At 37.2% G+C, this 27,902-nt stretch overlaps 3 protein-coding genes across 5 annotated transcripts; 2 read left to right on the top strand and 1 right to left on the bottom strand.

Moving 5' to 3' along the window:
* The first annotated feature begins 5,085 nt into the window (after window positions 1-5,085).
* Window positions 5,086-14,097, top strand: yme1l1b (YME1-like 1b). 2 transcript variants are annotated; one of them, XM_043260588.1, is made up of 18 exons: window positions 5,086-5,236; window positions 6,112-6,237; window positions 6,435-6,615; window positions 6,965-7,057; window positions 7,200-7,306; window positions 7,610-7,760; window positions 7,995-8,078; window positions 8,322-8,495; window positions 8,714-8,866; window positions 9,046-9,178; window positions 9,280-9,342; window positions 9,497-9,609; window positions 10,190-10,345; window positions 11,087-11,238; window positions 11,400-11,526; window positions 12,099-12,172; window positions 12,583-12,669; window positions 12,802-14,097. In XM_043260588.1, exons 1-18 carry the CDS (start codon window positions 5,204-5,206, stop codon window positions 12,943-12,945), a joined length of 2,151 nt encoding a protein of 716 aa, XP_043116523.1. In that variant the 5' UTR covers window positions 5,086-5,203; the 3' UTR covers window positions 12,946-14,097. The 2 variants fall into 2 exon arrangements, with proteins under 2 accessions (XP_043116523.1, XP_043116524.1); XM_043260589.1 differs by having other exon boundaries at window positions 6,965-7,033.
* Window positions 14,098-14,225: 128 nt separating this feature from the next.
* On the bottom strand, window positions 14,226-20,955 carry LOC122360189 (patched domain-containing protein 3). Of its 2 annotated transcripts, none has more exons than XM_043260585.1 (5): window positions 20,822-20,955; window positions 18,473-19,222; window positions 17,990-18,111; window positions 17,759-17,904; window positions 14,226-17,101 (listed from the first exon to the last, which is right to left on the bottom strand). In XM_043260585.1, the coding sequence occupies exons 2-5, from the start codon at window positions 19,190-19,192 to the stop codon at window positions 15,576-15,578; spliced, it is 2,514 nt and encodes an 837-aa protein (XP_043116520.1). In that variant the 5' UTR covers window positions 19,193-19,222; window positions 20,822-20,955; the 3' UTR covers window positions 14,226-15,575. The 2 variants fall into 2 exon arrangements, with proteins under 2 accessions (XP_043116520.1, XP_043116521.1); XM_043260586.1 differs by lacking the exon at window positions 20,822-20,955 and having other exon boundaries at window positions 15,651-15,825; window positions 15,909-17,101; window positions 18,473-19,531.
* A 14-nt stretch (window positions 20,956-20,969) lies between these two features.
* Window positions 20,970-25,913, top strand: rab18b (RAB18B, member RAS oncogene family). The gene is made up of 7 exons (XM_043260590.1): window positions 20,970-21,203; window positions 21,911-21,966; window positions 22,158-22,219; window positions 22,401-22,473; window positions 22,809-22,927; window positions 23,954-24,020; window positions 24,937-25,913. Exons 1-7 carry the CDS (start codon window positions 21,136-21,138, stop codon window positions 25,107-25,109), a joined length of 618 nt encoding a protein of 205 aa, XP_043116525.1. The 5' UTR covers window positions 20,970-21,135; the 3' UTR covers window positions 25,110-25,913.
* The last annotated feature ends 1,989 nt before the right edge of the window (window positions 25,914-27,902 follow it).

Raw genomic sequence — 27,902 nt, forward strand, 5'->3', positions numbered from 1 at the left:
CTATTAAGTACATGCGCATATTAGTGCTGTCAAACGGTTAATCGCATCCAAAATAAAAGTTTTGTTCACATATTTGTGTATATTTATCATGTATCTGTAAGTTCACGCATTCGTGTATATATTTATGAAAAATATATATTAAAACGTGTGTGTGTGTGTTTATAATTTAGTAGAAGTTTAGAAGATTTTGTCCGAATGATTATAAAATAAGCAATGAGTAACAAGCTGCCTGTGACAAGTCTTAATATCTTTTGTTAGTCTAGCACAGTAATTAAATAATTATTAATAATTAATAATTAAAGTCAGGTTTAATGGTCTGTTTGGAATATATTTAACATGTCAAGCCAAACAATAACTAATAAAGATGATAAAAAATATTTGTATTTATTTATTGATTATTGTTATTTACCATTGTTTATTTCTGGAAGTTTGGAACTCTAATTCTTTTCAAAGAAATAAAAGCAGAGAATTACGCAGTGATTAAGTTCGTTGGACAGGTTTTCACCGACGAAAACGAGTCGATAACGAACGAAAACTACATTTAATTGACAAAAACTATGACGAAAATCTATTGAGATAAAAACGAGACGAAAGGGAGGGATGATTCGGGATAAGATTCATTCAGAACGAATCTGCTGGGCGGTTCGGAGGATAGATTCGTAACCTAAATTCCAACATATCATAGCCTTTTGATCTGTCCTGCAGGACATAAGCTAACATAAACGTACTGCAGGTCTCATAAAACCTTAAAATATCTGGAAGTAAATGAATTTGACGATTCAAGAGAGAGCTCAAATTAGCTCGGTTTCTGAGCTCAGACACTGAATCGTGTATGAACGGAGAATTGGGCCTACACACAAAATGATGCAGAGCTGTCCGTTTTGTCAACCGAGTCTATTCCGTATTGAGTGAACGTAAACGGTAGGTAGAACACGTATCAGTAAAATGCATCCGTGAATTCCATTTTAAAGGGATAGCAGCCTAATTCAGTTGCTATTGTCCAAGTCCCGGATGTTAATCAAGCAGCAAAAGTTAAATTACTCACTGCTCTTGACTGAATCACTTAGTACTCTAAAATATATGTCTGATTGAAATAATGAATAATAATGGTAAACAAGTTGTTATAAAGAATGCATAATTAGCCTATACAAGCATTGGTATTTAATTGAAAAGAAAACCATCTTCTTGTGCTTTATGAGAAGTAGTTATCATAATGACATGTTGTGTTAAATCAGTCTATTATAGGATACATTTGTATATGAGATAAAACCTTAACGTCAAAAATAGTGAGTTTGGAAATGTTTAATACATGCATTACACTGTAACTAAACCGATCAGATTTTTAGCTGGCTAAATTTGTCATATGATATTTAGTCGACTAAAACTAAAAACAATTCAGACGAGTAAAATATGACTAAAACTAAATGGCATCTTGGTCAAAAGACTGTGACTAAAACTAAATTGAAATTTGCTGTCAAATTTTACACTGCTATTAAGGTGTTACACTTTCTCTCTCTTTTTTAAAACCAGCTTATTGAAGCAGTCTGGGCTGCTTCTTCGCTGAAACAGCACTCACTTGGATGGACTGTTCTCATTAGAGAAAGTATCGCTACCCCTTGTGCTCTCCCATTTCCTTCCTCTTAGGAAACAAAACAGGGTCAGAGTCAGAGTACTGAGCGGACTTACCAATACACATTCGGAGTGTCTGAAACGAACCTGTGACCTCTGGGTTACAGATCCACCTAACCATAGGCCATGACTGCTTCTCGGTCACTTAAAATGCCTTGGGCTGAGGATCAATTCAGCCAAGAGCTCCCTGTCTCCCAGCCAGTGTATCGTATTCAGGGGATCGCGGCATTATTCAAAGTAGAGCGGTCTCTTCCAATGCTGGCCCTGATGGCAACCGCCTCCTCTGTGGCTCCAAATGGCACTTAAATATTTGCTGAAAGCTTGCATTGCATTCCGTGATCGTTATCTGGGCTCTACAACTGCTATTGGCAGCCACTTGATGGATTCTGTATAGGAAGGACCTTCTCGCTCAGGCAAAGAGAATGTTTTGGTGCCCTCAACCCGAGCTGTGGAGCCTATGTAACGTCACATTACAGGTGTTAAAGAGTTCTTTTCCCATCTGTATCTTTCTCTCTCCTTATTAATGTTAGGTAGCAAGTCCAGTAGCAAGTGCTTTCCAGCTTTTCTTGTGTTTGGCAAGTTCCTGAGCACTGTCCCATTTGACTTTGAGTGCCTTGAAGAAACTTTCCCCTCCATGGGTGTCTTCATTGGCGTCTGGAAAGCGCAGGTAACCATGTTATTGCTGTTTTCAGAATTTAATTGTTTTCCATTCGAAGAATAAGGAGTTGGAGTCTTCTTTGGCAACAATGATATGCAGTTGAACGAACAAACGAAAGAACGAATAAAGCATTTATATAGAGCTTTATTGTGTATTGCTATACACCCAAAGAGCTTTACAATCATGTGAGGGGGTCTTGATTTGATGTAGACTTCTCTACTGGAAGATATTAAACTTCTTGTTGATACTTGCTGATGCCTTCCAGGTCACATTGGCATATGTGGGTGTCTGGTTCACGATGGTAAACAGGCATAAATGAATGATGAATGGTAATTATTACATTTTGTTCATGTTCTAGAAGACGGCTGCTGCCTTCCAGATGCATTTAATATATGCTTCTGCAACTCTGTTCTGAGAGATTACACAATCCTTCCCTACCCCCTTGTTCAGTAAATGGCTTTCATAAGCGTGGTCTTTGGCTTCTCAATGCTTATCCTTAGGCCAGTTTTATAGAGTAGCGGGAATAGAAGTCTTGCATGCCCCAGTAGCTATTTTAAAAACATCTATATAAACAGCACGATGATGTTCAACCCTTTTTACCGTCATTTAGAAGCTACATTTCTAAATATCAGAACTATTGGGATTATTATGTTTGTTGGGATTTTTAAATTTGAATAAAATAAAAACTAAAAGACTTTCAAATCTCATCGGCTAATATTTTATTCACAATAGAACATAGAGATTATAACAAACGGTTAAACAGAGAAACTTTACACTTTTACACTAAATTAGTTTGTTTCAAATTGGATGCCTGCTACAGGTTTGTTGGGAAAAGTTGGTACAGGGGTATCTAATTAAGTTTATTGACGTTAGGTTTGTAACATGATTAGCTATAAAAGGAATATCTTAGAGAGGCAGAGTCTTTCAGAAGTAAAGATGGACAGGGGATTTCCAATTTATGAAAGAGCGCTTAAAAATAATGCTTTAAAAACAACATTCGTCAACATCAAATTGTAAATCTCATCATCTACTGTGCCTAATATCATCAAAAGATTCAGAGAAACTGGAGAAATCTGTGTGCGTGAGAGACAGGGCTGAAGAACTTTGTTGGATGCTATTGGTTCTCTGGCCCTCAGGTGACACTGCATCACTCTTCGGCAAGATGCTATCATTGACATTACTTAATGGGCCAAGGAATACCTCCCGAAACCACTGTCGGTAAACAATCCGCCATCCCATCTGCATCCCGTCATATGTGAACATGGTCCAGAAGTGCTGTTGTGTCCTGTGGGCCAAGTGGAAAAGTGTTTTTGGTCAGACGGGTCCGAATTTGACGTTCTTGTTGGAAATGATGCACACTAAAGAGGAGGGACACCTTCCAGCGTGTTATTAGCTTTCAGTTCAAAAGATGATATGGGGGCACATACATTACGGTCAGCTTGCATGTTCTATAAAGGTTTTAGAGCAACATATGCACCCCTCCAGATGACGTCTATTTCAGGGAAAGCCTTGTGTGTTTCAGCAAGACAATGCAAAACCACATACTGCAGCTATTACAACGGCATGGCTTCATAGTAGAGGAATCTGGTGCTGAACTGGCCTGCCTACAGTCCAGATCTAGAGAACATTTGGCACATCATTAAACAAAAAAATATGTCTAAGATGACCACAGGACAGAATACAGGAAGACAAGAGATGGAACTTCTTGGTAAACCATGGCTATTTTGAGACCTGTAGCAGACATCATATTTGAAATAAGCTCATTCTGTGCATAAAATCTCATCACTGAATGTTTGCATCAGGTTCACTCAGTCTGTTTTTATTGCATTCACAGTTTTGACCAGCAGGCGTCATCAGCATAGATTTTTTTCAAGTGCAACTGAATCAGTTTACAAAGCAATTAGCAAGGGCTTAGTCATTTCAGAAGTGAGGGGGACAGAAAAAAATTAAATTTAAAATTATTATTACTATCACTGATATTTAAAACTGCTTTTTTCCCAGGATTCTTTGATGAATAGAATGATTTAAAGATAATAATTTATCTGAAATAAAACACTTTTGTAACATTATAGCCTATATTCAAAAGCTTTGTTTTTTCGGAAAAAAAATAAATTAATACCTTTATTTAGTAAGGATGTTTTAAATTGATCAAATGTGATGAGATTTATAGATTTATAGTTCACATAAATACTGATGTTATTTTTCTGAACATTCTATTCATAAAAAAAAAAAACTACATCAACAGCATAAAACTAAATGATTTTTGTTATAGTTATTAAAATAATTAATAAATGCAGGCTTGGTGAAAAGGAGAGTCTTCTTTTAAAACCAATAACAATTTGTTCAGATATATAACCCAGTTCCAAAGAAAACTGATTAAAAGTACTCCCCAACCCAAAACTGCTACTGATACAATCAACTGTCCCATTATTTATAAAAATGTTAATATTAGTTGTGTTAATAACTGTATCTTTACTTTTATTAAAGTATGAGAATTAAATGTTTTATACAAGACAAGTATAAGGCACAGTGAGCAATTCGATTCCGGTCTGGGATTCCAGCACAATTTATTATATTATATTATATTATATTATATTATATTATATTATATTATATTATATTATATTATATTATATATATTGTATTACATTTTTATTTTGCACTAGTTTGGAAATATTAATGTAAAGAATAGCTGACATGCAGTTAAACGACAGTATTTACACCTCACTGTTAGAAATGTTAAGGACCTTTATTTTGTCGTCCTCTAAGCCGGATGTTGTAGATGGTTATGTTGATGAGTCTTCAGTGTCAGCGAGGCTAGTTGAGCGGAAGAGGACACCAGTGGAGGGCATTACATGTAACTCCAAATCAATAAACTCCCGTTATCTTCAAGAAATTGTCGTCAGCTTATCGGAAATGTTTTCTCTTTCTACTTCCCTTCAGCCACAGGTATCTAATCACTGTCTGTGTAGGACAGCGGGTTTCATAATTCAGCGTACGCAGGCTAGCTGGTTAGCTAGCGTATAATAAGCGGCATTTAAGGTTTAACGTCATGTAGAAAAGACAATGCAATTTTTTTTAGGCAACTCGTTGTTATTATAGCTTCTTGTTTGCAGTGTTTTTTGCGTTACCAATGTAAAAACATGCATAGTAGCAATTTTTAACATTGTTTTTGTCCCCTTGTCCCTTAAAAGCCACGAACATTTGATCCGTCACAGTGTTTCCAAACATACTTAATTCTTTTCTATGTTTACAACCTTCAAGTTTCGGAAAGTACGTTTTAATAGCCGACGTAAATGTCAGGGTCTTTTTAATAAGGATACATTCTATTCTGGCAATAATAAAGCTTTCATTCATGTATCCTAAAAGCAGACCGGCCTTAAGTAAAATATGCCTGCTTTTTAAATAATAATAAAAAAAATAATAAAATTAACGGTGTGGTAAATTATTTTTTTTTATTACTGATTTCCCTGATTTTTATTACACATCAAATATGTCTAGTCAGTCAGCTTTCATTTATCCATGATAAATTAGGAACAGTTATGCTAGCTTTGGGTAAAACTTTAATTATGGGCGATATTGATGGACAGTTCAATGAGCTTTTTTTTTTGTTAAATGTTTCACACAATCAAAAATGTAAACTGTTGTTTTTATGCTATGTTTAAATCATCATAGATGTATTTATATTGTGGCATTTCAAATTTTGAGACAACACTGTATAATTTGAGATAATATAAATTTCATGCTTTAATTAAAGTTGTTATAAATGCTCAATCCTTAAGACACAAAAGAAGAAAACCTGGTTTTGCTGTTTATCTCCACAGGTAACGGTCCAGCTGAGTCACCTCATCAATGCCCTGAACTCTCTTAAGGGTTCAGTGAGCAGCAATACTTCAGTCAATCACAAACTCAGAGAGAACGCATCAGAACAAGATCTAAACGGCACAGAGGTGACTACATTCAACTTGTACATGAATAAATATTGTACGTGTTTAGGTGATTGGAACCCTTCCTTTGCCCCCTCTAGTCATTTATTGCCATGAAAATGTGGTCATAAAATTGAGCGGTTGAACTTTAGCAGCTTTTAAACGAATGACGCTCTTCAGAATCCTAACCGTGTTTTGAAATTCTTCTTCTGTCTGGGAAGTCATCCCTGACCCTCCGGGATTTAGGATTGACAGATCTTGGGGTAAGCCAGCTAAATGAGCTGGTGCAGAAGCTTCTGCCCTGTGTTGCTCAGCAGGAGTCGCTCTCGCATACGAGGACTGTACCAAATATCTGGAGGACTTCCCATCTTTCCTCGGATTCGTTCTTTCACAACAAACATGGTGAGATGCAAAATAAATGTACATTCAAATCTGAGCCAGTGACAAAAATCTTAAACTCTGTTAATTTGTTTTTAATTTTGTTATGCTACACAGAAAAGTCATGCAATGCACGTCTGTGAATGAGACTACTTAAACCTAATTGTTTTGTTGTTTCTTGTAGATGTGAATATCATGAAAACTTTTATTTCTGTGGCATTTATGCACTTAACAGCACACACGATAGTTAATATATGCAGCCCCTTCATCACTGTCATTTTGTTTATGATACAATTGGTTGTGCAGCTTTCTCTTGTTGTAAAGCTAAACTTACCACATGAATTAACTGTTTAATTTCTGCTTTTCTGTTCAGGGTTTTCAAGAATGGGCGGTGTTACCCCTGTGTTCTCTAAGCAGAACAAGTCACCTCTCCAAACACTATGTACAGATCTCAAATATTTGCCATGTAAAGTGTACAGTTGTTTTTATTCTTCAGTTGTCACACATTAAATATTTAACTTCACTTGACACGATCTTGACATGATCTGTCTTTGTTTGTTTTTTTCTCTAGCCAATATTCTTCAAATAGTTTTTGTTTTCATTTTCAGTGTTGGTTCCAAATCGTGGCTTTAAAACTCTGAAGTCCAGAACACGCCGTCTACAAGGATTTGACAGTTCAGCAGAGCCTGAGGGATTTACACCATCGTTTATGAAGGTCACCCACACAATCTTTACGTTAATGTAGTCTTTATTTATTTAAGTTATAGCAGCGCGAAGTGATGGTTCACCCAAAATATGAGAACTGGCATAATTTACTTGTGTCCTTCCAAATCTATATGACTCTTGTCCAATGTGTAGCACAAAACAAGATAAATTAACTAGATAAGACTCATTTCCTACTCCTAACCCACAGAAAACATTATAAATTATCCCTTTAAATTAGCACATTGTAAATGTCTTTTGTTAAAGAGATGGTTCGTATATAAATTTTAATGTTACTTATGTTTTTGTGCACCAGGGTTTCCTTACACGAGACAAAGGGCAAGATGTTGAAACTCTGGACAAGCTCCTTCAGAGCAAAAACATTCCTGATGGTCAGCATGATGCTTTTAAGACTGGTTTTGCAGAGGGATTCCTCAAAGCACAGGCCCTTACACAGAGAACCCAAGGCAAGTTGTCTTAGAGCTTTCAGTAGACGAAAACTCCATAAAACCATTGGTGTGAGTTTTCAAAATGTGATTTTAGTATCTTTATACAGTACTGTAAATACTGTAAGTCTCTCACAGCCTAGTGCTTGCTCTGATTAAGGTCTATTGAATGGTAAAGCTTTCAACCCGATGTAACGGTTTTCTTTCTCACATTATTATTGTATTTAAAATAAACAATATTCTCATCTCCAATAGAATCGTTAAGGAGGACGCGACTTATACTATTGGTTCTTTTACTTGTCGGCTTATATGGGCTCTCAAAAACCCCTTTCTTATCAGGTAATTATTATTTAGAATCTTTGGCATGCATGATTTTTAAAAAACAATTTCACTAAATTCAGTATAGCTTACATCCCGTGTGTCTTGTCTGCCAGTGTGAATATAACATTTTAATCATTAGTAAAATTGTTGGCTTGGATTCAAAACCATTAATGCTCTCTTGGCTGGCTTGCCCCTTTTGTGGCTTTGAACAAGCTTTGCGTGTGTTTGGAGTGTGAACTATAATGTAACCGTTCCGGACAGTGCGATTCCGAACCACATCAGGCCTGGACTCAGCAGTGGACCCTGTCCAGATGAAGAATGTCACCTTCGAGCATGTAAAGGGTGTGGAGGAAGCCAAGAATGAGCTGCAGGAAGTTGTGGAGTTCCTTCGAAACCCACAGAAGTTCACGGCTTTGGGAGGAAAGCTGCCTAAAGGCAAGAACACACTTTTGCTGTGAAAGGCTCCAAGCCAGAATCATTACATTTAAATTCTACTGTTGTTTGCTCACCTTCGTGTTTTATCTGTGAAAAAATTACACCTACATCTACCAGCTTTACCATCCAGAAGTATTTCATACCACATGTCCCAAGCTCCTAAAAGGATAAGACAGCAGTCAGTCCATATTTAATAATTTTTTTTATTCTTTTTATAGGAATTTTGTTAGTTGGGCCTCCAGGTACAGGAAAGACCCTGTTGGCCCGTGCTGTGGCAGGTGAGGCAGATGTGCCATTCTACTACGCTTCTGGCTCAGAGTTCGATGAGATGTTTGTTGGTGTTGGTGCCAGTCGAATCAGAAACCTTTTCAGTGAGTACCTAGCTTGCACAGTGCCAAATCATAATTCAAGCATGATTGTTTATAGATGAGGACACACTATGTACCTGCTTCTGAGTTCCGTAAAAGTCAAAAGCAATCTCCTGTGCCTACTTAGTTATTGAATGATCGTATGCTTGTATCAAAGCAGTTTCCATTCTTTTATTCTTTAGGGGAAGCTAAAGCCAATGCTCCTTGCGTTATCTTCATTGATGAACTGGATAGTGTTGGAGGAAAGAGGATCGAGTCCCCCATGCACCCCTATTCTAGACAGACAATCAATCAGCTTCTTGCTGAGATGGATGGGTAAGCCATGCTGCTCAATGACTCCATTGCAATCTGTGCTTGAGTGAAAAGTTTGAGTTTCCTTGACTAACTTCAAATTTTTTTTTTTTTTTTACATACAGGTTTAAGCCAAATGAAGGTGTCATCATTATTGGAGCAACAAACTTCCCCGAAGCTTTGGACAAGTATGTATATATTTTTTCGAACATAAGACTAAACACTAAAGCTTGCTTATTTTACAATATGCCAAAAGTTAATAAGGCGTATGTGTTATTGTAAGTCTTTTGTCATTGTAATTGCTGATTGGTCAGAAAATCTGAACGCTGTCTTGTTCTTCAGTGCTCTGATCCGACCAGGCCGTTTTGATATGCAGGTCACTGTCCCTAGACCGGATGTGAAGGGCCGCACTGAAATCCTCAAGTGGTACCTTAAAAAAATTAAAGTAGACAGTGGTAAGTGGTCTGTGAAAGACTTTATATCTTAAAGGGGTCATATGATGCGATTTCAAGTTTTTCTTTCTTTTTGGGTGTTACAAACAGGTAGTGCATAGATAGGATCCCTAAACGTGCAAAGACTAAAGTCTCAAATCAAAGGGAGATTCTTTATAAAAGTTGTGACTTTTCCACGCCTCCCTAAATGCCTTGTTTAAACATGCCCCCACGTCTCTACATCACTGTGTGGGTTTATTATATTAAGAAGGCAGAACTATTATTCACGCTGTAGCGTTGTTGCTGGTGCCATGTTCTGGAGATGCTGTGTTTTATTGTGAAAGTGAAGCTGATTTGTTTAGGCTTCAAAAAGATGACACATCTAGAAATGAGTGGTTAAGTTGTATTTACAGCACTGTTCTAGAACAGTTCCACCCAAATTATTATTATGTGCAGTTCATTTTATGGAGGACTGTTTCCTGTTTTCCAAAATAATGTATTTTTTAGCAGCGTACGACTCCTTTTAATGTAGTGAGATTAGAAAATTATAGTACAGGAAGTAAAGTAATTGTTCTAAAGGATTATTGTATTTTCTGGACGTTAGCTGTGGAGGCAGAGGTCATTGCCAGAGGAACAGTGGGGTTCTCTGGAGCCGAGCTGGAGAATCTAGTTAATCAGGCTGCATTAAAGGCAGCTGTCGATGGCAAAGACATGGTGACCATGAAGGAGTTGGAGTTTGCTAAGGACAAAATACTTATGGGTAGGTACCTCTAACTAATGCTGCATGAATTAAAATTTAGTTGATCTTAATAGAAAAATTAACCCCTGAATTTTAGATGACTTTTTTTTTTTTTTCTTTCTTTTTTTTCCCCAACCGTAAAAACTTTTTTGTAGAAACACCCAAACCAAATATAAGGTTTTACTAATTCAATTTGGCCAATGAACTCTGTATTCAGTTCAGGGTGTTATGTATTATCATACTGTGCATAGGGTGTCATGGTAAAGCTGTAGGCAACAAGACTTCTTTTGATATTTCAGCTAAACAGATTTTACACATCCCTATTCTGCTAACAGTAGGGGATGCACAATACTGGATTTTTGCTGAACGGGCATTAGGACCTGCCATTAGGACTGTGCTTTAAGACTCAGCCACACTGCTGTCTTGATCTAATAATTAGCACCCAGAGCACATTTAGTTAATGTATTTCTCTTATCCACGAAACAACGCCAATTTTAAATTTAAAGCCCATATCCGCCGATTATCAGCCTGCTAATATTTTGCATCCCTAACTGTCAGTTTTGGTCCTGATGAAGTCTGTCCATGCTGACTTGTTTACCTCTTGCCTCTTTTATACTTTTATACCGCTTTATACACTCATTTTTGGCCCTTGCAATCCAGTTGGCCAGAAACAAAAAAAATTACATTTTCTTTGAATATTTTTTTCATTTGCTAAAAAGTTGGTGCATCTCTTATTTTCCATTGATTGCTTCTTTTCTGCAGGGCCAGAACGCAGGAGTGCAGAGATTGACAAGAAGAATAAAGAGATTACAGCATACCATGAGTCAGGCCATGCTATTATTGCATACTACACCAAAGATGCCATGCCCATAAATAAAGCCACTATTATGCCGAGAGGCCCCACTTTGGGTCATGTGAGTATATTGTAATTTATTATGAGTCTCTGCTTTGAAAGGACTCTCACTTTTGGTTGAAACTGTAAAGTCAGGGTCAAAATATTTTAGAGAGATGAGTTACATGATTATTTTTTCAAGTGTGAGACAGTATGCTCGTGTTTTTGTTCTCATCTCTGTAGGTGTCCATGCTCCCAGAGAATGACCGCTGGAGTGAAACTCGTTCTCAACTTCTGGCCCAGATGGACGTCAGCATGGGCGGCCGAGTGGCTGAGGAGCTCATCTTTGGCAGTGAGAATATCACCACTGGTATGTATGTGACAGAACTGTTTTCTCTGGCATTCACTGGTAAATCATTCAGAATGTTTGTGCATGCATGATGAAAAGACTATATGAGACCCTGGACCACAAAAACAGTCATAAGTCTTATTTTGAGGGTAAAAAAAATTGTCCAAATGAAGTTTTTAGCCATGCATATTAATAAAAAAAAATTGTTTTTAATATATGTTTCCAACTTGATCTTTACATAATATCCTAATAATTTTGTGGCATAAAAGAAAAATTATTTTGAGCCATAGTGTATTTTGGCTATTGCTGCGAATGTGTCTTTGCTGTAGGTGTGTTTATTGTACATTACATTTCGTAAATACATGAGAAGACGATGTATGAATAGTAAATACCGCAAGAAGTAGGGCTGCACGATATTTCATGCGATAGTCATGTGATAGGTGATGGAGATTTACCACTAATCAAAGAACTGGCTTTACTGACGAGATGTGCATGAGCATCGCATGCTTTATATTGTGCAGCCCTACCGCAAAGTGATGCTCATCGGCTTATTTCTGTTCATATGTGACACTTTTTTTGTTGTTTTCTCATAGGAGCATCAAGTGATTTTGACAGCGCTACAAAAATAGCCAAAATGATGGTGACCAGATTTGGCATGAGTGAAAAGGTTTGTCATATTGAGCAGCTTATTTTTGCTTACTTGAATATACATAGATGTTATTGTGAGATTTTATTTCCTTTTTATTCAAATTTCTCAATGCCAAATGTCATTAACTTCACTTGTACTCAAACTAAAAGAAATTAAGTTGAACATTTACCATCTGAAGCTTCAGTTTCTACAAGTTAGAATTCAGTAGAAAGCAAGGCAGCTCACTAGTCTTATATATATTATATATATATATATATATATATATATATATATATATATATATATATATACATACATACATACATACATTACATTACATTACATACATACATACATACATTACATACATACATACACAGCTTTTTATAAATGGTTTTCTTGTTTAAGATCTATTGACATCTATTGATTTTTTTTTTTTGTGTTAATAGTTGGGTGTCATGACATATGCTGACCTCACCAAGCAGAGCCCAGAAACCCAGGCAGCCATTGAACATGAAGTCAGGACACTTCTGAGGGTAAACTTTGTTCCAATCTAATTCAATCCTCAGATCATTACATCAACATTGCATTTTTAAGCACTCAACAGCCTGCTGTTAACATTTCTTAACATCAATTTTTGTCTAATGCATTTGTGTGGATTCTCCTAGGATTCCTACGAGCGTGCTAAAGCGCTCTTGAAGTCTCGTTCTAAGGAACACAAAAATCTTGCAGAAGCTTTACTTCGATATGAGACGTTGGATGCCAAAGAGATCCAGCTGGTCTTAGAGGGAAAGACATTAAGCAGCAGATGAGGGCTCACCGGGATCTTCAGTTAACAGGAAAAGGACAATGGAACCCTTAATACATGAATGTACATATGCAACCGAGAGCTTGGTAGGCCAACACTCCCCATTAGTAAAGATTTTTTTTTTTTCCTGAGCCAGATCTCTAAACAAACAAACAAACAAAAAAACGAATTAGTTTTACATGCTTGGGATTTTCTTCCAAAGAAACTGTCAGTGTGAGAATTAAACACATTTAGTATCTATTTCAGTGTTTTTTCTGTCCCATTGACTGTAGGTGCTGCCTTATTTGTAGTGGAGCAGATGCTGAATTTGAATAAATCATTAAGCTGTAAGCAACAGTCCAGTTTACTATGAAGTTAGGAAGAAATGCGCTGTTCACTGTTTCTGACACGGTTGTCTAAGCCAGGCTAAGCATATGTCGACTGGTGGCCTTTGAGAAATGGAAGGGAATGTATTTTTAAGGGAGTGGAATGTTTCAAAGCACTTTGGTACCGGGACATTTATATTATTTGTGTGATGCATATAATATTATCTGCTTGTGAACAATGCTGCTTCAAAATACCTTCATAGTCACAGTAAGTTAATACACCAGAACCCAGAATGCTGTTGCATAAACCTTCTGATAAGAAATTCCAAGTGGCCCAGTAATAGGTAAACTTGTGTAGTTTGAGCGTTGTTTCACACGACTACTTTTATGCCATTATACTATCCAGAATACTACGTGTTCCATGTTGTAGGTTTAAATGCTCTCTCGCATCACTTTGATCATACGTGGCAACCATGAAACAAAGGGAGATGTGGTATTCATTTAAATTTGATATTAGATCTGCACTTCTCGGCTTCCAGCGGTTATCACACTCGGGTTTATTCAGCTTTATTCTACATATTATTTATTCATGTACAGTAGCTCTACATCTATGAGTTTACCTTGCCTCCATGTATGTTTGCCTTTTACCCAAGCTCGTTTTAGTTGTGTGTATATACAGTGTATATTTATAATGAATAAAACTAAAAACAAGGACATTGTATCATTGTATATAAGTATATTAGATTGATTTTAGTTTGCTTGGTTTGTAATTCAAAATGATTTTTCCTTTGAAGCTGTTGCACATTACGTAATGAATGGGAGCTTAAATGAATAAAGAAAACCTAATTGTCCATAATTGTTATTTTAATATATTCTGTGATCATTTCTGCATTGCCATTGCACAACCATTCAAGTGCACTTTAAATGCTTCGTTTTATGTAGAAAATGAGAGTAGTGCACTAGGTGCCGTCGTGATGTAGCGTATTGTTAAGGGGTGGTGTGTGGATGTTGATGAGTGTGTTGTGGTTGCTTATTGGTCCAAATTTAAAGTCTAGGGATTTTCATCCAATCCCGTTTCTTTGCTTGGAAGTGTCATTAACTTTCCTCTTGAAGCCACACCGATAAAATAACACCCTTTTTTTTGTGTTGAGTTAGACATCAAATACTCACACTTCGGATGTTTCAAGACTTTGGTTTATCTTTGAAGCACAAATGTAGGTATTTTTTATAAAATTCAAGATTCCTGCCTCTCCATTTTAATGTTAATTCTCCCAACATTCTGATAGTTCAAAAGGTTCATAAATAGATTATAAAATAATTCCACTTGAATTAAAGTGGTTTGTTTTTCATAGAATTGTCTGCATTCATACATTAAGGCTGACAAAAGCGTCTACATTACATTTTAGTCATTTTATCCAAATCGACTTACAAAGTAGACGCATACGCTGCCGTTCAAAAGCTTGGGATCAGTAAAGAGTTTTAGGCCTTGTTCCACAAAAGCGGCTTGGCTTAGCTTATGCCAGGACTAGGCCTCAGTTAAATTAAGATATTTAGGCAACTTTTACAAAAATGCCCTAGAAGTAAACATTACAGGTGTGCGTCTCGACAGAGAACAATGACACTGATATATTTTAAGATATGTCAGAGCAAGATATTTTTATTTGAGACAGCTCAAACATGTATTTTAGTCTGTGACTAGCTTAAGCCTTATCTGTAAAACCGTGTGTTTGAGTTTTAAATGTAGTCTCTTGTGTTCCTCAAGGCTGTATCTATTTGATCACAAATACAGAAAAATTCAAATATTGGTTTTATTATACTTTAAAATACTATTTATTTCTGTGATCAAAGCAGCAATACTCCAGTCTTCAGTGTCATATGATCCTTCAGAAATCATTCTGATATGTCAATTTATTATGATTGCTGGGAACAGTTTTTGGAAACTAATATTTTTCCTGGATTTGTTTGAATAAAAAGTTTAAAAGATCAGAATGTAAAGTTAAAATATTTTAAAACAAAAAGTCTATATTATCAACATGACATTAAATACATGAGTAATAATGCTGAAATTCAGCTTTGCATTACAGAAATAAATATGGTTTTAAATATTACAATTTTTTGTGTATTTTTAAATAAAGCCTTTATGAGCAGAAGAAACCAACTGATTGAAACTTTTAAACAGTAGTGTATATAATCCCATCAAATATGGTAAACAGACCTTTAAAACAAGAAATTGTCTTTTTACTTAGTTTATTTAATAAAATGTTAATTTTACATGTATATCGAAAAGGAGTACTTGAAGAAAAAGCATGTTTGATTTTCGAATTCGGTGCTACCGTAATTTGTGGCAAAATCCAAAGAACGTTAGAAATACAGGAATAAAAATAAGGCCATGAAGCAGCCCAAAACTAATGACTAGAAACACAATGGTGAAGAACGTTCTGAATATGTAGCTGCTGGAAGCTGAAAGCACAACCACACCCACGATTGTAGACAGAGCCCCCTGAAGTATGGGGTAGCCCAGGTGTGTCACTGCCTCCACAACTCTTTCATTCACATCGGCCTTCGTACTGGACACAAAACTATAGGAGATATGAGCAGAGAAGTCCACAGAAAAGCCGATGCTAATGACCAGGTTTATCATGGAGATTGAATCAAGACTTACGTTTAGCAGCGCCATAAACCCAGTGACTCCCAAAATGACTGAAGCGATGGCAAAGGCGACCCACAAGGCACAAAGAGGATTTGGAATCAGCACAAGGGAGATGAGCAGCATAACTAGGGTTGCCACAATGATGGTCTGAAGAGTGATATGCCCAATCATTGTATATTGATCATAGTATATAAACGCTGGATGGTAGACCAACAGTGGACATGGGCAGCTCTCTGCTGTCTTCCTTAGTGAGATCAATATACTCTTCTCGGTTGAATTTTGCACAACTGTCTGCAGAAACAGACGTGAAGCAGCTATGTCGTTATTGGTTATATTGACGTCCTGTTTGAGTATTGGTTGGTGGTCCAGAAATTCATAAAGATGTCTTTTAAATTGACCTTCTGTGCTGATGTTCTTACCGCGTTCCTCAGCATACTTTTCAAAGGAATGAAGCCAAGATGTCAGTGTCAAGTTCTTGACAAAATTCAATTCCTGAAACTGTACAATGCACGACTCGAGTTGCTGCCGTTTACTCTCCTCCCAGTATGGAAATGTGCCATTGATAGCTAACATTATATTTGGTCCGTAATAATCAAAGTATGTCTTTTCAGCTTCATAGTACTGGATGATGTACGATTTATCAAGTGCTAGGTTCCTGAGATCAATGCCTTCCTTGAGTTGCAAACAACCATAAATGCTAACGGCAACGTACGTTAAGTAAATCAAGATTACTAAAGCTTTACTCCAAGCTGCTGTCACAAACGGTCCATAATACTTCCTGAAGAACAGTGTTACTGGGTGCTCTTCCTCAGTACCTGTGTTATGGTCGTACGATCCTCCAACACAGCAGAGGGTATACACTTTAGACCGTCCTGGTGGGACCTCGTCTGGGACCTTCATGCAAGTTAACCAGTGTCTGTTCGCCCCCTCTCTCCTGCCATTCAGAGCCAAACAGGCTCCAAAGAAAGTGATGTTATAGAAGTAGCAGAACAAGACAGCCGTGCCTGCATACAGACAGAACGACTGAACAGAGCCGAAGGGATTGCCGTAGCTGAGGTAAAAGGCTAGAACATCAGTCAGGGTGGTGATAGTAATGGAAACGGCTGCCTCTCTGTAGGTATCAGCCATGCGTTTTGGCACTGTGTCTTGAATGTTGGTCCGTTTCCAGCTGGAGATCATGATAAACATGTCATCAATACCGATTCCTAAAAAAAAAGTTTTACATCCTGAAATTAAAATCTTTCGGTTGTGGAGAACATTAAATGTAGTGCTCTTTGTACATTTGCATTTATGCATTTTGACCAGTTATCCAACGCGACCTACAGTGTGTGGAGTAAGATGTGTCACCTCCTTAATCTAGCATCTTTTTTCAATCCATCATATAGCTTTATCTCCTGTATGGCACTAAAAATATTTCCATATCTCAAAATATGTAACATGCGTATTCGTCAGCTGTTTTGGGTCACCACTGACTTCCATGGCAGGAAAAAAAATACTATGGGAGTCGATGGTGACCCAAAACAGTCTGGTCTCAAACCTTTTTAAAAATATCTTCCTTTGTGTTTGGCGGAACGGATAAAATGAATACAGGTTTGGAACTACTTTAGGGTGAGTAAATAATGACAGGATTTTAAGTGTATCAGCTGGTCTTCTAGTGAGCTTGCTTCAAAATGTTGAAAATGATTTCATATATTTAAATATTTAAAATATACTTTAGAATGGGACTGTGTATTACTAAACGGTTATTCAGTTTAGGGACCGATTTATTTCTATTTTGATTTGCAGATACAGTACCAACTTTAAGGTTGAATGAGTTCAAAGCAGTAAAGATAATAAACTTAATCTAAGATACAGAATCTTACCAAGAATTAGGAATGGAGAAGATGCCACAGTAATAACAAATGGCACCTTTATGAGTAACAGCAACCCAAAGCTGGATAGCACTGCTTGCGCAGTGGAGAAAACTCCAAGAAAAGCCACCCATGCTTTATTCCTCACGTTGTCAAACCTGCAGAATTAAATAATGTATACTGATTTACGATATCAGATTTGCAATCTAAATGTTTTTGGTTAATGATCTGTGTCGCACAAACCTTAGGCAAGATATTATTGAAAATGAGATGGCGAGAAAATAAGTAATAGCAAACAGTTCAGTGACAGATTGGGTGCTCTTTTCAAACTCCTGTTGTCTTGACATGGATGTGAAATAGGACACCTGAGAAAAAAAGAATTATAATTCAGGCACGTACTTAAAGATGATCAGACGAAGAATCATACGAGATACAGAAACTACCTAAATATAAAGTTAAAGTATGAATGATCCAACCATTTGCCATTATAAAGCTAGCTCAAGATCACTTGAAAATGGTATTCAGTTGTATATGATGCAGTATAAGTGTGGCTACTTGAAGACACTAAATATGCAATAACAATATGCAACATTAATGCGTTTCATAATTTAGAAAATTGACAGTTGGATGTGATTGAGCTCATGTCATCTTTCATGTAGTTCTTGAGATTAAAAACTGGGAAACTGTTTTAAACACAATGGCCATGCACTCTACAGATATACTTACTTCGGTTTTAGAGGTCGTTACATTAGAAAGCAAGTCTAAAAATCCCCGAAGCCACGCATCTTCCAGTGTATTATTGCTCTCTCGCAGATAATAGAAGAGTCTCATTGCTTTGGCGCTTCGAACAACTCCACTGCTATCCACCTCCACCTCACCGATGATATTTCCCATGTGGATGCAGTTGAATTCGGAAGGGCAGTACTCAGGAAACGTTACCTTGACAAAATCGATGTTGCTGGCATTGTAATCCAGAACGTCAAGCATCACGTTAGAGTTGCACGTTCCGTTCGCAGCGGCGCAAACATCCGAAAACGCAAGCCGCCGTGCGTCGTGAGCCGCGGTGATTCTTCTAACCTCTCCGTCGACGCGGATGACCTCTTCCAGCTCGTCGACGCCGAGTACGTTTGTCCGACAGGAGAACAGCAAAGATGCGAAAACGCCATCGGTGTTCAATCGCGCAACCGAAAATTGCGTGTCAATCGGTGGAAACGTTTCTCGAAAGAACCGCCTCTCCGCTTTGGCTCGACCGTTTTTCGGTGTGAACTGCTCCACAATGTCGTTGGATTTCAGGTCGTTCAAAAAGTAAAATCCTCCCCCGAGGCCCGCGGACAGCGCCAGCGGGAAAGTGATGAACCACCACGGATGAAGCCCTACGAACTTACCGATACTTTCAAAACAAAGCCGGACGGGCTTTTCAACGCAGTCTGTGATGCAGGACACCATGGCTACCGCAGAGATAACTGATGTGTACACCTGTGGACGAGGAGATGTGCGGGTTATGTATATGCCTCATTTGAATATGTAACACTTCGTTTTGTTACTGCACGCCTATTGTAGCCAAGTGCATTTGCAATGGGCAATGAACCGACTTCCAATGGTGGCATATTAACTGGAATAAAACAGTTTAACATAAAGATGGATGTGGTGAATGCATTTTTAGTGTTTAAATGCAAATTTATGGTAATTTGTAAGTGATGTAACAGGTCATTTCTCTCCAGAGCTGGTACAATAGACTATACATGTGCTGGCACAAAGGTTCTCTTTAGACTTTGTCTTGGTAACTATTTCCTTTAGAATTGCCCCTCAAACCTATAATCGAAAAGTTAGCTTCTTTTGAAAGGAAACAATTTTCTGAAGCAGTGATCCAGGAGTTTACCTCCTGTGTAACTACCTAAAAACCTCACGTGGAACAAGCGAAGCGTGTTTTTAACGATAAAGGTTTTTAAAAAGTTTACAAATCAGTTTCCCTGGGTATGCAGTGAAACAACGGACCTCTGTAGAGTAAAAAGCAGACAATGGGGAGAACTAGTAATTTACGTCCTTGCTGAAACTGGCAAAGAACCGGTCAGCATAAAAACTGGGATCTGTACCTCAACATTACACTAGACCAAAAAAATCTGTGTTTAGTAATTAGAGAGAGGGATCTTGAAAAACAGTATTCTTTAAAAAAGTTTCCTTTGTGTTTGTGTAATTAGCTAAAAACCTCACGTGCTTGTTTTTAACGATAAAAGTTTTAAAAAAAGTTTACAAATCAGTTTAACTGGGTATTTACACAGTTTAATACATTATTTTGCTTACTGCTTTGTTTTGGATTTTGTAGATGGATTAAAAATAAAAAAAACGCACTGGTGAAAAAAAGCAGTAATTTTTATTGCATATACTGTATATTCATTTCTGATATGGCAGACTAGCTTGTTTGTTGTTAATCAATCAATCAATCAAAATCATTTTTATTTATAAGAAAATCGCAAATCACAAAGACACCGGTCAGCATAAAAACTGGAGGGTTTGTTAAACCAAGAGTGTACCCATGTTTTAATGACATCAGTGTTCACTCAACCATTCCAGGTAAAAGTTGTGTTGTCGACGTTACTTTAGTTACTTTTTTTTTGCATTTCATCATTGTGATTCATTTTGATGAAATCAGTTATAATGTAATAATGCATATTCAGGTTTAGTCTAGAACTAGACAGTATTCACACACAACTCCTCTGGCCTTCTTATTTCTCCTAAGTGGAGACTTGTCAGTCAATAAATGGGAAATCAATCAATCAATCAATCTATCTATCTATCTATCTATCTATCTATCTATCTATCTATCTATCTATCTATCTATCTATCTTCGGTATCTCCATTTTTTATTATTACTTATTTTTCTGTTCGTGCATTTTCTTATAACTAGTTAAAAGTTCAATTCTTCATATGGTGCGTTTGTTAAAAATCTGTATATTTCAAATAAACGCTGTTGTTTTGCACAATTTTTTTTTTCTAAAGCTGACTGACTATGGAAACGCAGTGCAACCACTTTCTAACAGGGTACACCACGAGCTATTTAATGGACATTTATCTCACCTCGTGGGTTACGCAATGCTTTCTCGGTATCAAGCCGTCAGTGGGATCATATGCCGACGGACAATATTAAGATATGAGAATTCGAGCTTTATTTTGTCATTCAATTCCTCATCACCAATAGTCATTCCGCTTCATGAACACCATTTATGAAATCATTAAAAGTAGCCCCGATGTTTTTATTTCAACGGCAGGCTACCGTTTGGATTTCTTACGCAACGTCTAACGCGAGCCTCGTGACGTCACGCTCCCGTCGGAAGTTCCAGCGCAGCAGCGAGCGCAGAGTTGAACCAGCTTCAGTGTAAACAAGCCAGAACATGGACGACGACGTGTTAACGACTTTGAAGATTTTAATCATCGGCGAGAGCGGTGTCGGCAAATCAAGGTGAGGTCCGAAAACGCTGTTTATTTCCGTTTAGCCTTTATCGTACAGTAAGACGAGCTGTCAGATAGCGTTAGCTTCGTCCGTACGAGCAACAAGCTCAGCTAAACTAATGTTGACTGTCGTCCGTGGACAGACTTTGCCAATTCTATCCAGCCGTTAAACTCAACTTTTAAATATTGTTCCGGCCTCAAGAACAAAAGGAAACGCTGTAGCGTGCCCCTCGTGATATTTTTAGCCCTCAGACTTGTGTTGACTTCTAAGCACTCTCGATTGTTAGCTTCGTGTTTGTAAAGCCGTGGACATTATTTTCGCTTGGCTTTTTAAGTTATTCGGGTAATGAATACTTTGTATACTGTTACTGTTGTCGCATCCCTCTAAATATTTAATAAGAGCATCAGCAGTGTTTAGCTGGCAGCTGTTTGCGTAGCAGTCATGCTATCTGCTTATTGTGTGGTGTGGCAGTTAACGTCCCTCTAATTATACAGGCCTAAGAGTTTACAGAGGGGTCAAATACTTCATATAAACAACAGATTGAAACTATATGATGCCAAAGAGATTTAGCTGAATTAGTGTTAAAAGTAATTTTTTTTCAGGACTCTTCCTCATCCGCTCGTTTGAGTGAATTTGTCATGTTTACAGAAAACCACACGAGGAAAAAGGAGTTAATTATGTATCCTTTTAATGCTGATTTTCTTCTGTTTCTCCAGTTTGCTCCTGCGCTTCACAGATGACACATTCGACCCAGAATTAGCTGCGACAATTGGTGAGTCATGTCCTTGTGAATAGTAGTAACCAGGCATCGTTAACAGGCCTGTAATCAGTTCATGCTCAAAACTAATGAGCTTATAAACTAAACCTTACTTGGCATTGAAGTCTCGTTGTTAAAATGTTTAGTGTAATCCTTTGTATATTTTAAAGTCTGCTCCATTTCTGTATTTTTGTTTGGTTATTTAGGTGTGGACTTTAAAGTGAAAACCATCGCGATAGATGGCAACAGAGCAAAGCTGGCCATATGGGTAAGTGCTGTAGGATAGTCAAATGTTTTAGAAACACTCTTAAATTGGCTGAACAATTATCATCGTGTCCACTGCTCTTACCATTGTCCTGTGCCACTAGATGTCACTATCACGCTTCGTAGAATTAAGTGACGTAGTCTGCTTCGAAAGTTGCTGAAATCCTCGTGAACTTCTGTTTTAGGACACGGCCGGTCAGGAGAGGTTCCGAACTCTAACACCAAGCTACTACAGAGGAGCCCAGGGAGTCATTTTGGGTTAGTGTTTTTGAATATTTGATTTCATTATATATTACGCGGTTCTTTGGAATATTTTATGCTGATTGGCCAGTCTGCAAAATATGTTTTGTATATTGACCAGTACATTTTAGGATTGTCCAAGAGTCTTATGTCTCTCGGATCATTCTGTGGCGTATCTACGCATTTGATTGCTTTGTTAATTTAGTAATTAGTCACTTATGATGTGGAACAATGTATAGTCGCCCAGATGTTATTGCAAGACAACGCTGCGTTATATTAATTCTCAAATTCAATCAAATTCTTGTGGTGGTTGAATGCAGAATTTAAATTGTAATCGTTTTCTCTTCTTTTAGTGTATGATGTCACGAAGCGGGACACGTTCACAAAGCTTGAGAACTGGCTTAATGAGCTAGAGACATACTGTACGCGCAACGACCTGGTTAAAATGCTAGTTGGGAACAAAATCGACAAGGTTTGTTTTGATGAATGTTATTCTCAATGTAAAGCTTCCTGATACAATGTGGAGGTTGTTTTAAATTAAGAGTCTTGAAGAGGTACTTCACTGAAAAATGAACCCTCAAAATGAACATACTTGGACTTATTAATGCTTTTTTTGGTAGAGGAAAGGTATTTTCAAAATTTTCTCATTTTTACTTAAAATATTCAACTTAATATTCAACTTAACAAATATTCAAAACGCAATTGAAAATACACCTTGCTATTCTTTTTGAAAATTGTTTTGGATATTAATAAAGGAAAGTATTCCAAGTCTAGCCTCAACTTCAGAAAACTCAAATATTGAAGTCTGCATGAAATCACAATTTTTTATTTTGTTAGCCGTATGGACATGTCCCTACCAATATTTAGCGACTATCAAATTGTCCATAGCAATATTTAGATCAATTGATTAAATATGTATACATTTTTATCACTCTGTACACATCTGAAGTAGGCAATGTTTTACCATTGATATTACCTAAAAATTGAAAGTAGACTAATTACGTTACAAAACTGCATGCTTTAAAGGATGCACATCTATACATGCTGTTACGTGCCCTACCCATGTCAAAAGCAAAACTTGGCTTCTGTTATGTCTTACAAATTATTCAGAATTATTGTACGGACACTCTCAGCTTTTTTTTTTTTTTTTTTTTTAAGTAAAAAAAGAATACAGCTAAACTCAAATTACATTTCTTAAAAATATTCAGAAAATGTTTTAATTAAAATGTTTATTTTCCAGAAAGAAAGTAAAACGCAATAAGATTTTAAACATTTCTCTGATTTATTTTAAAAAAGACGGTAAACAAGTGAAAAACATTTGTTTACAATCGATTTTTAATAGAAACATGAGCATGCCAAAAACTAGTTGAATGTGACCTTAAAGATAAGATGTTGAATTTATGTGTGCTGACATTGGGAGTTTCCTAGAACTAACGTTTTTTAGTTGCTTTGTCTTGGGTGACTCAGCATTATAATTAGATCGATCTATCTGTTTCAGGACAACCGTGAAGTAGACCGGAACGAAGGCTTGAAATTCGCACGAAAACACTCTATGCTTTTTATTGGTATGTTACCTCTTTATTACGTTTCATTTCGTTTTCAGTTAGATTGGATGTTTTGGATAGTCCTACCTGCATCTTAAGCAAATTAGTTTTTTTTTTTTTGGCAGTAAAGACTCCTAGCCGTCATGTGAACGAGCATGATGGTCTGCCTTTGTCCAGACAGTCCTGACTTGCCAGAATTGTCTTTATATTTTCCTGGCTCTTTGAAATAAAGTTACAGATGTCAGAATAGTTTTCAGGTATCTTTGTTCTTGTAGCGATCGGAACAATAAGTCTTTCTGCTATAGCACTACTCTGGGATAGCTTATATAATTCATCCCCCGACCCCAAACACACACACACACCTGTTTGGTCTCAAAAGATCACATATTCTTTACGAGATTAACTACTTTCTTGTATATCACTAGGCAGGATGATTTTTTTTTCTGTTAATGGTGCTATATGTAGGATTGACACAGAGTGGTTGAACTAGGTAATGCGGTCCGAATTCAAAATATTGGAGACCGTTACCCGACCCTCCTACTCAGACACACACGCAGGTTGTCAGATTCATTGTGTTTTCCACCAATTGGCAAACCAGGGTCCGAAACACGACTGGGTAAACTTGACAGTGGACGGGTTTCACAAACCAAAACAGAAGCTGACATTCTGGGCCGGAACGCACGTTTTCAAAGTAGAAAAATTGACTAGTAGTTAGTAGTTATATCATATAGTATTTTTATGCTTTAATAGCACCTTCAGATTGTTTAGTTTATAGTTTAGTTATGGTCAGTGGTGTCCAATCCTGCTCTTAAAGGGTCAATATCCTGTAGTTTTTAGCTGTAACCACCTATAAACCACCTATAAATCACTGCATCTCACTTATTCCTTATTGTGTTTTTTCCCTCTCCTGTCCTTTCTTAACCCACGTGGTTATCAGAGGCTAGCGCAAAGACGCGAGATGGAGTCCAGTGTGCCTTTGAAGAACTGGTTGAAAAGATCCTGCAGACACCAGGGCTCTGGGAGAGCAGCATCCAGAACCACGGTGTCCTGCTGTCTGATCACGAACAGCAGCGTCAGGGTGGCTGCGGGGGTTACTGCTCCCTGGTTTAACATCCTCACCTCGACCCAAGAACTACAAACTGGGATGGAAAGCACCGATTTCTTCCTTCTGAATGAGAGCTTCCTCTGAGGGGGAACGGTCTGCTCCCTTAGAGCTGGTCAAAGGGACCTTTGCAGTTTGCACAGTCTGTCACTCAATGTCGTTTTATTCTGTCTCAGAATTCCGTCACATTATTCTCAATTAACGTATCACAGTGCTACTTCACCTGTAGCCGGTGCAAATCGTCATAACGCAAAATAAGTCCTTTTAAAAGATTACCCCCTGAGCATGTTGAAATATTCCAGATATAAAGCTCTCCGCCGCCCCCAGCAGGACGGCAGAGTTGACACGCTTCCCCCTCAGTGGGAGCACCGTCTTTGACCTGATTTGTGTAGGCCAATAGGATTCTAGGAGGGGAGGGGCCGAGAAACGGCAGGATCTGATCGGTGTGATGAACTCATTCTACGTGGACGCTATCAAATGTCCTTTGCACCTGTACTGCATTTCATCCGCTTAACATATTCTCTGCTGCTCTCATTTTAATCTCCAGCTTTTTATTTGCATTCGTATCCTCATGTTATTTTTTATAATATTTGGCCTTAGAAATATTTCTTTGCATGATTCTACCTACTCGAAGAGTTTGAAATATTATTTTGTAAATAATACATCTTCAGTAGCTGCTCTGAATCCTCATTCACACAGTAGTCCATGGAATGCTGTTTAGCTCCAGCTCTCATGAGTTGAGATACATTAAGCATGTTTAAATGATGTAATCTATGATGACTTTTGTCTGAATAACACATGAGATGATTTTACTTTACTGTGTTTTAATCTTTGACTCAATTTTTGTTTTCTGGTGAATGGATACCAAAAATAACTTGTATTCATGTTCATTCAACGCAAAGCTGTTTTCTTACTTGATAATGATTCTTTCCACATAGTGACTTGAAACTGAGGATTTGGTCATGCCTTAATATTAATATATTATTAATATATCCAATCTGCATGCACTACAGGCTTTCACTGTGAATCTAGAGAGAGAGTATGTTATTCTAGCCAGTCAAAATGGCCAATGGTACATGGGTAAAGTGGTCATTTCAATTAATTATAAACATATCTTGGGAACGAGGTTTGAGTATTAATATGTTATTATTCCTGTGTGTTTGTTCTGCTGCTGAGAGATTTATTCAGTCATAGGAAGAATGGCGTATGACTTCCTGCAGCTGCAAAACCATACAGTAACTAGCACCCTAATTAGGATTTCTTACAATTTATTGGCATTAAACTCACATACAGAAGTTCTGTTTCCATGCATTCTTAATTTTCAGTTTTGTGGATGCGTTCTTTCATTTTGGCTGTTGTCCTTCAACAGCAAGGTTCTACTCTGTATGCCATTTTCCACTATGGAGTGGAAAATTGGGAGAAATTATATACCTAGCTTTTTTTTTTTTTTTTTTTTTTGCATTAAAATCTCTAACTTGCAAAAGTGTTTGTACCCCAAACTGCCACGGTATAGCCTTTGTTAAAGTCTGTGTGAATGTCTGTTTAAAATTATACTTTAATAATTAATAATTAGTGTAAATTGTAATAAATGAATTCCAGATGGGCATTGTAGATGTTCTGACGATCACATAGAGGCAGGAAATTGATCGCTGTTTTGTTTGATACTGTGCACTGCATAAATAGACTCTGAAAACACAATGAACATGCCAATCACACCAAAAGTCGTGCTTTTTCAAAATGAAGTGGCACCTTATGTCATTTAATGAAACTGTAGGCTTAACAGTAGTGCTGCTCTAAAATATAAAAAAGTATAGCAGCCGAAACTAAAAACTGCGGGCTATATCGGTGAAGGTGACTTAACTTCATTGAAGTATTCACACAAAGACGTCTCAGTTTGATTAAGCCATCAGTCTGATTGCTTGGATTTTTTTGGTTGCATTTAAACTATGGAAAGAGTGACCACAAACATAGATAAAAACCGAGATCATGTGAGGTCTTATGTTTTAAATCAGCATGTCTTTTATTCACTATTGCGACGCAAGTTTGAATAAAACGGCTTTTCGAATGAGAAAACATAGGGAGGGGTTTGATTTTATCCATCAGAAATCCTGATCCATTATCCATTGGATCGTTGTTTTCTTTTGTTGCAGTCCCACGTGAGTGACAGGTCGCTAGAGAGGAGGATAACCAGGCGTATTTGTGGAACGAACTTTTATAGATAAAGATAAAATAGGCAGGGTTTTTCTTTGTAAGCGGTTTTCTTATTTGCTAGGCGCATTTTACACAAATGTATGAAAAAGGTGTGAAATAAAATCTTAAGTAAATCAGACATAATTACAAATACTTTTCATGCCACGATAAAGAGTAGAATCAGCTCCTTGTCAGCGCGTTATTCGGTTTTCTGGAAAGCAGATTTTGCACGGATCTGTCAAAATTACATTTCTGATAATGCCTTCAATACAGCCAAGTAATTACACCGCAATCTGTAAGCTTTTCAAATATCGACAAACCTATTTTACTAAGAAATAGCCTTAAACCGTTTCGTATACGTACTGCAAGTCATTTCTAATTGTGATTCTGATTTTATATTTGTGATAACATCTGTCCAAAGTTTACTTTCCAGGCAACCGTACAATGCACTGGCAAAGGAGCTCTGCGAGCAATCAGATCCCACTCTTTAATGTGGCATTAACTTTTTTTTATTTTTATTTTTTTATAGAAATATCACCGTGGCCCTCGTGATGCCTGGAACCGAAACTACATCAAAATCAACAGATTTCCACCGCTGTTACACTTTTCCT

This window comes from Puntigrus tetrazona, chromosome 16 (genome assembly GCF_018831695.1).
Source record: "Puntigrus tetrazona isolate hp1 chromosome 16, ASM1883169v1, whole genome shotgun sequence".
Lineage (NCBI taxonomy): Eukaryota > Metazoa > Chordata > Actinopteri > Cypriniformes > Cyprinidae > Puntigrus > Puntigrus tetrazona.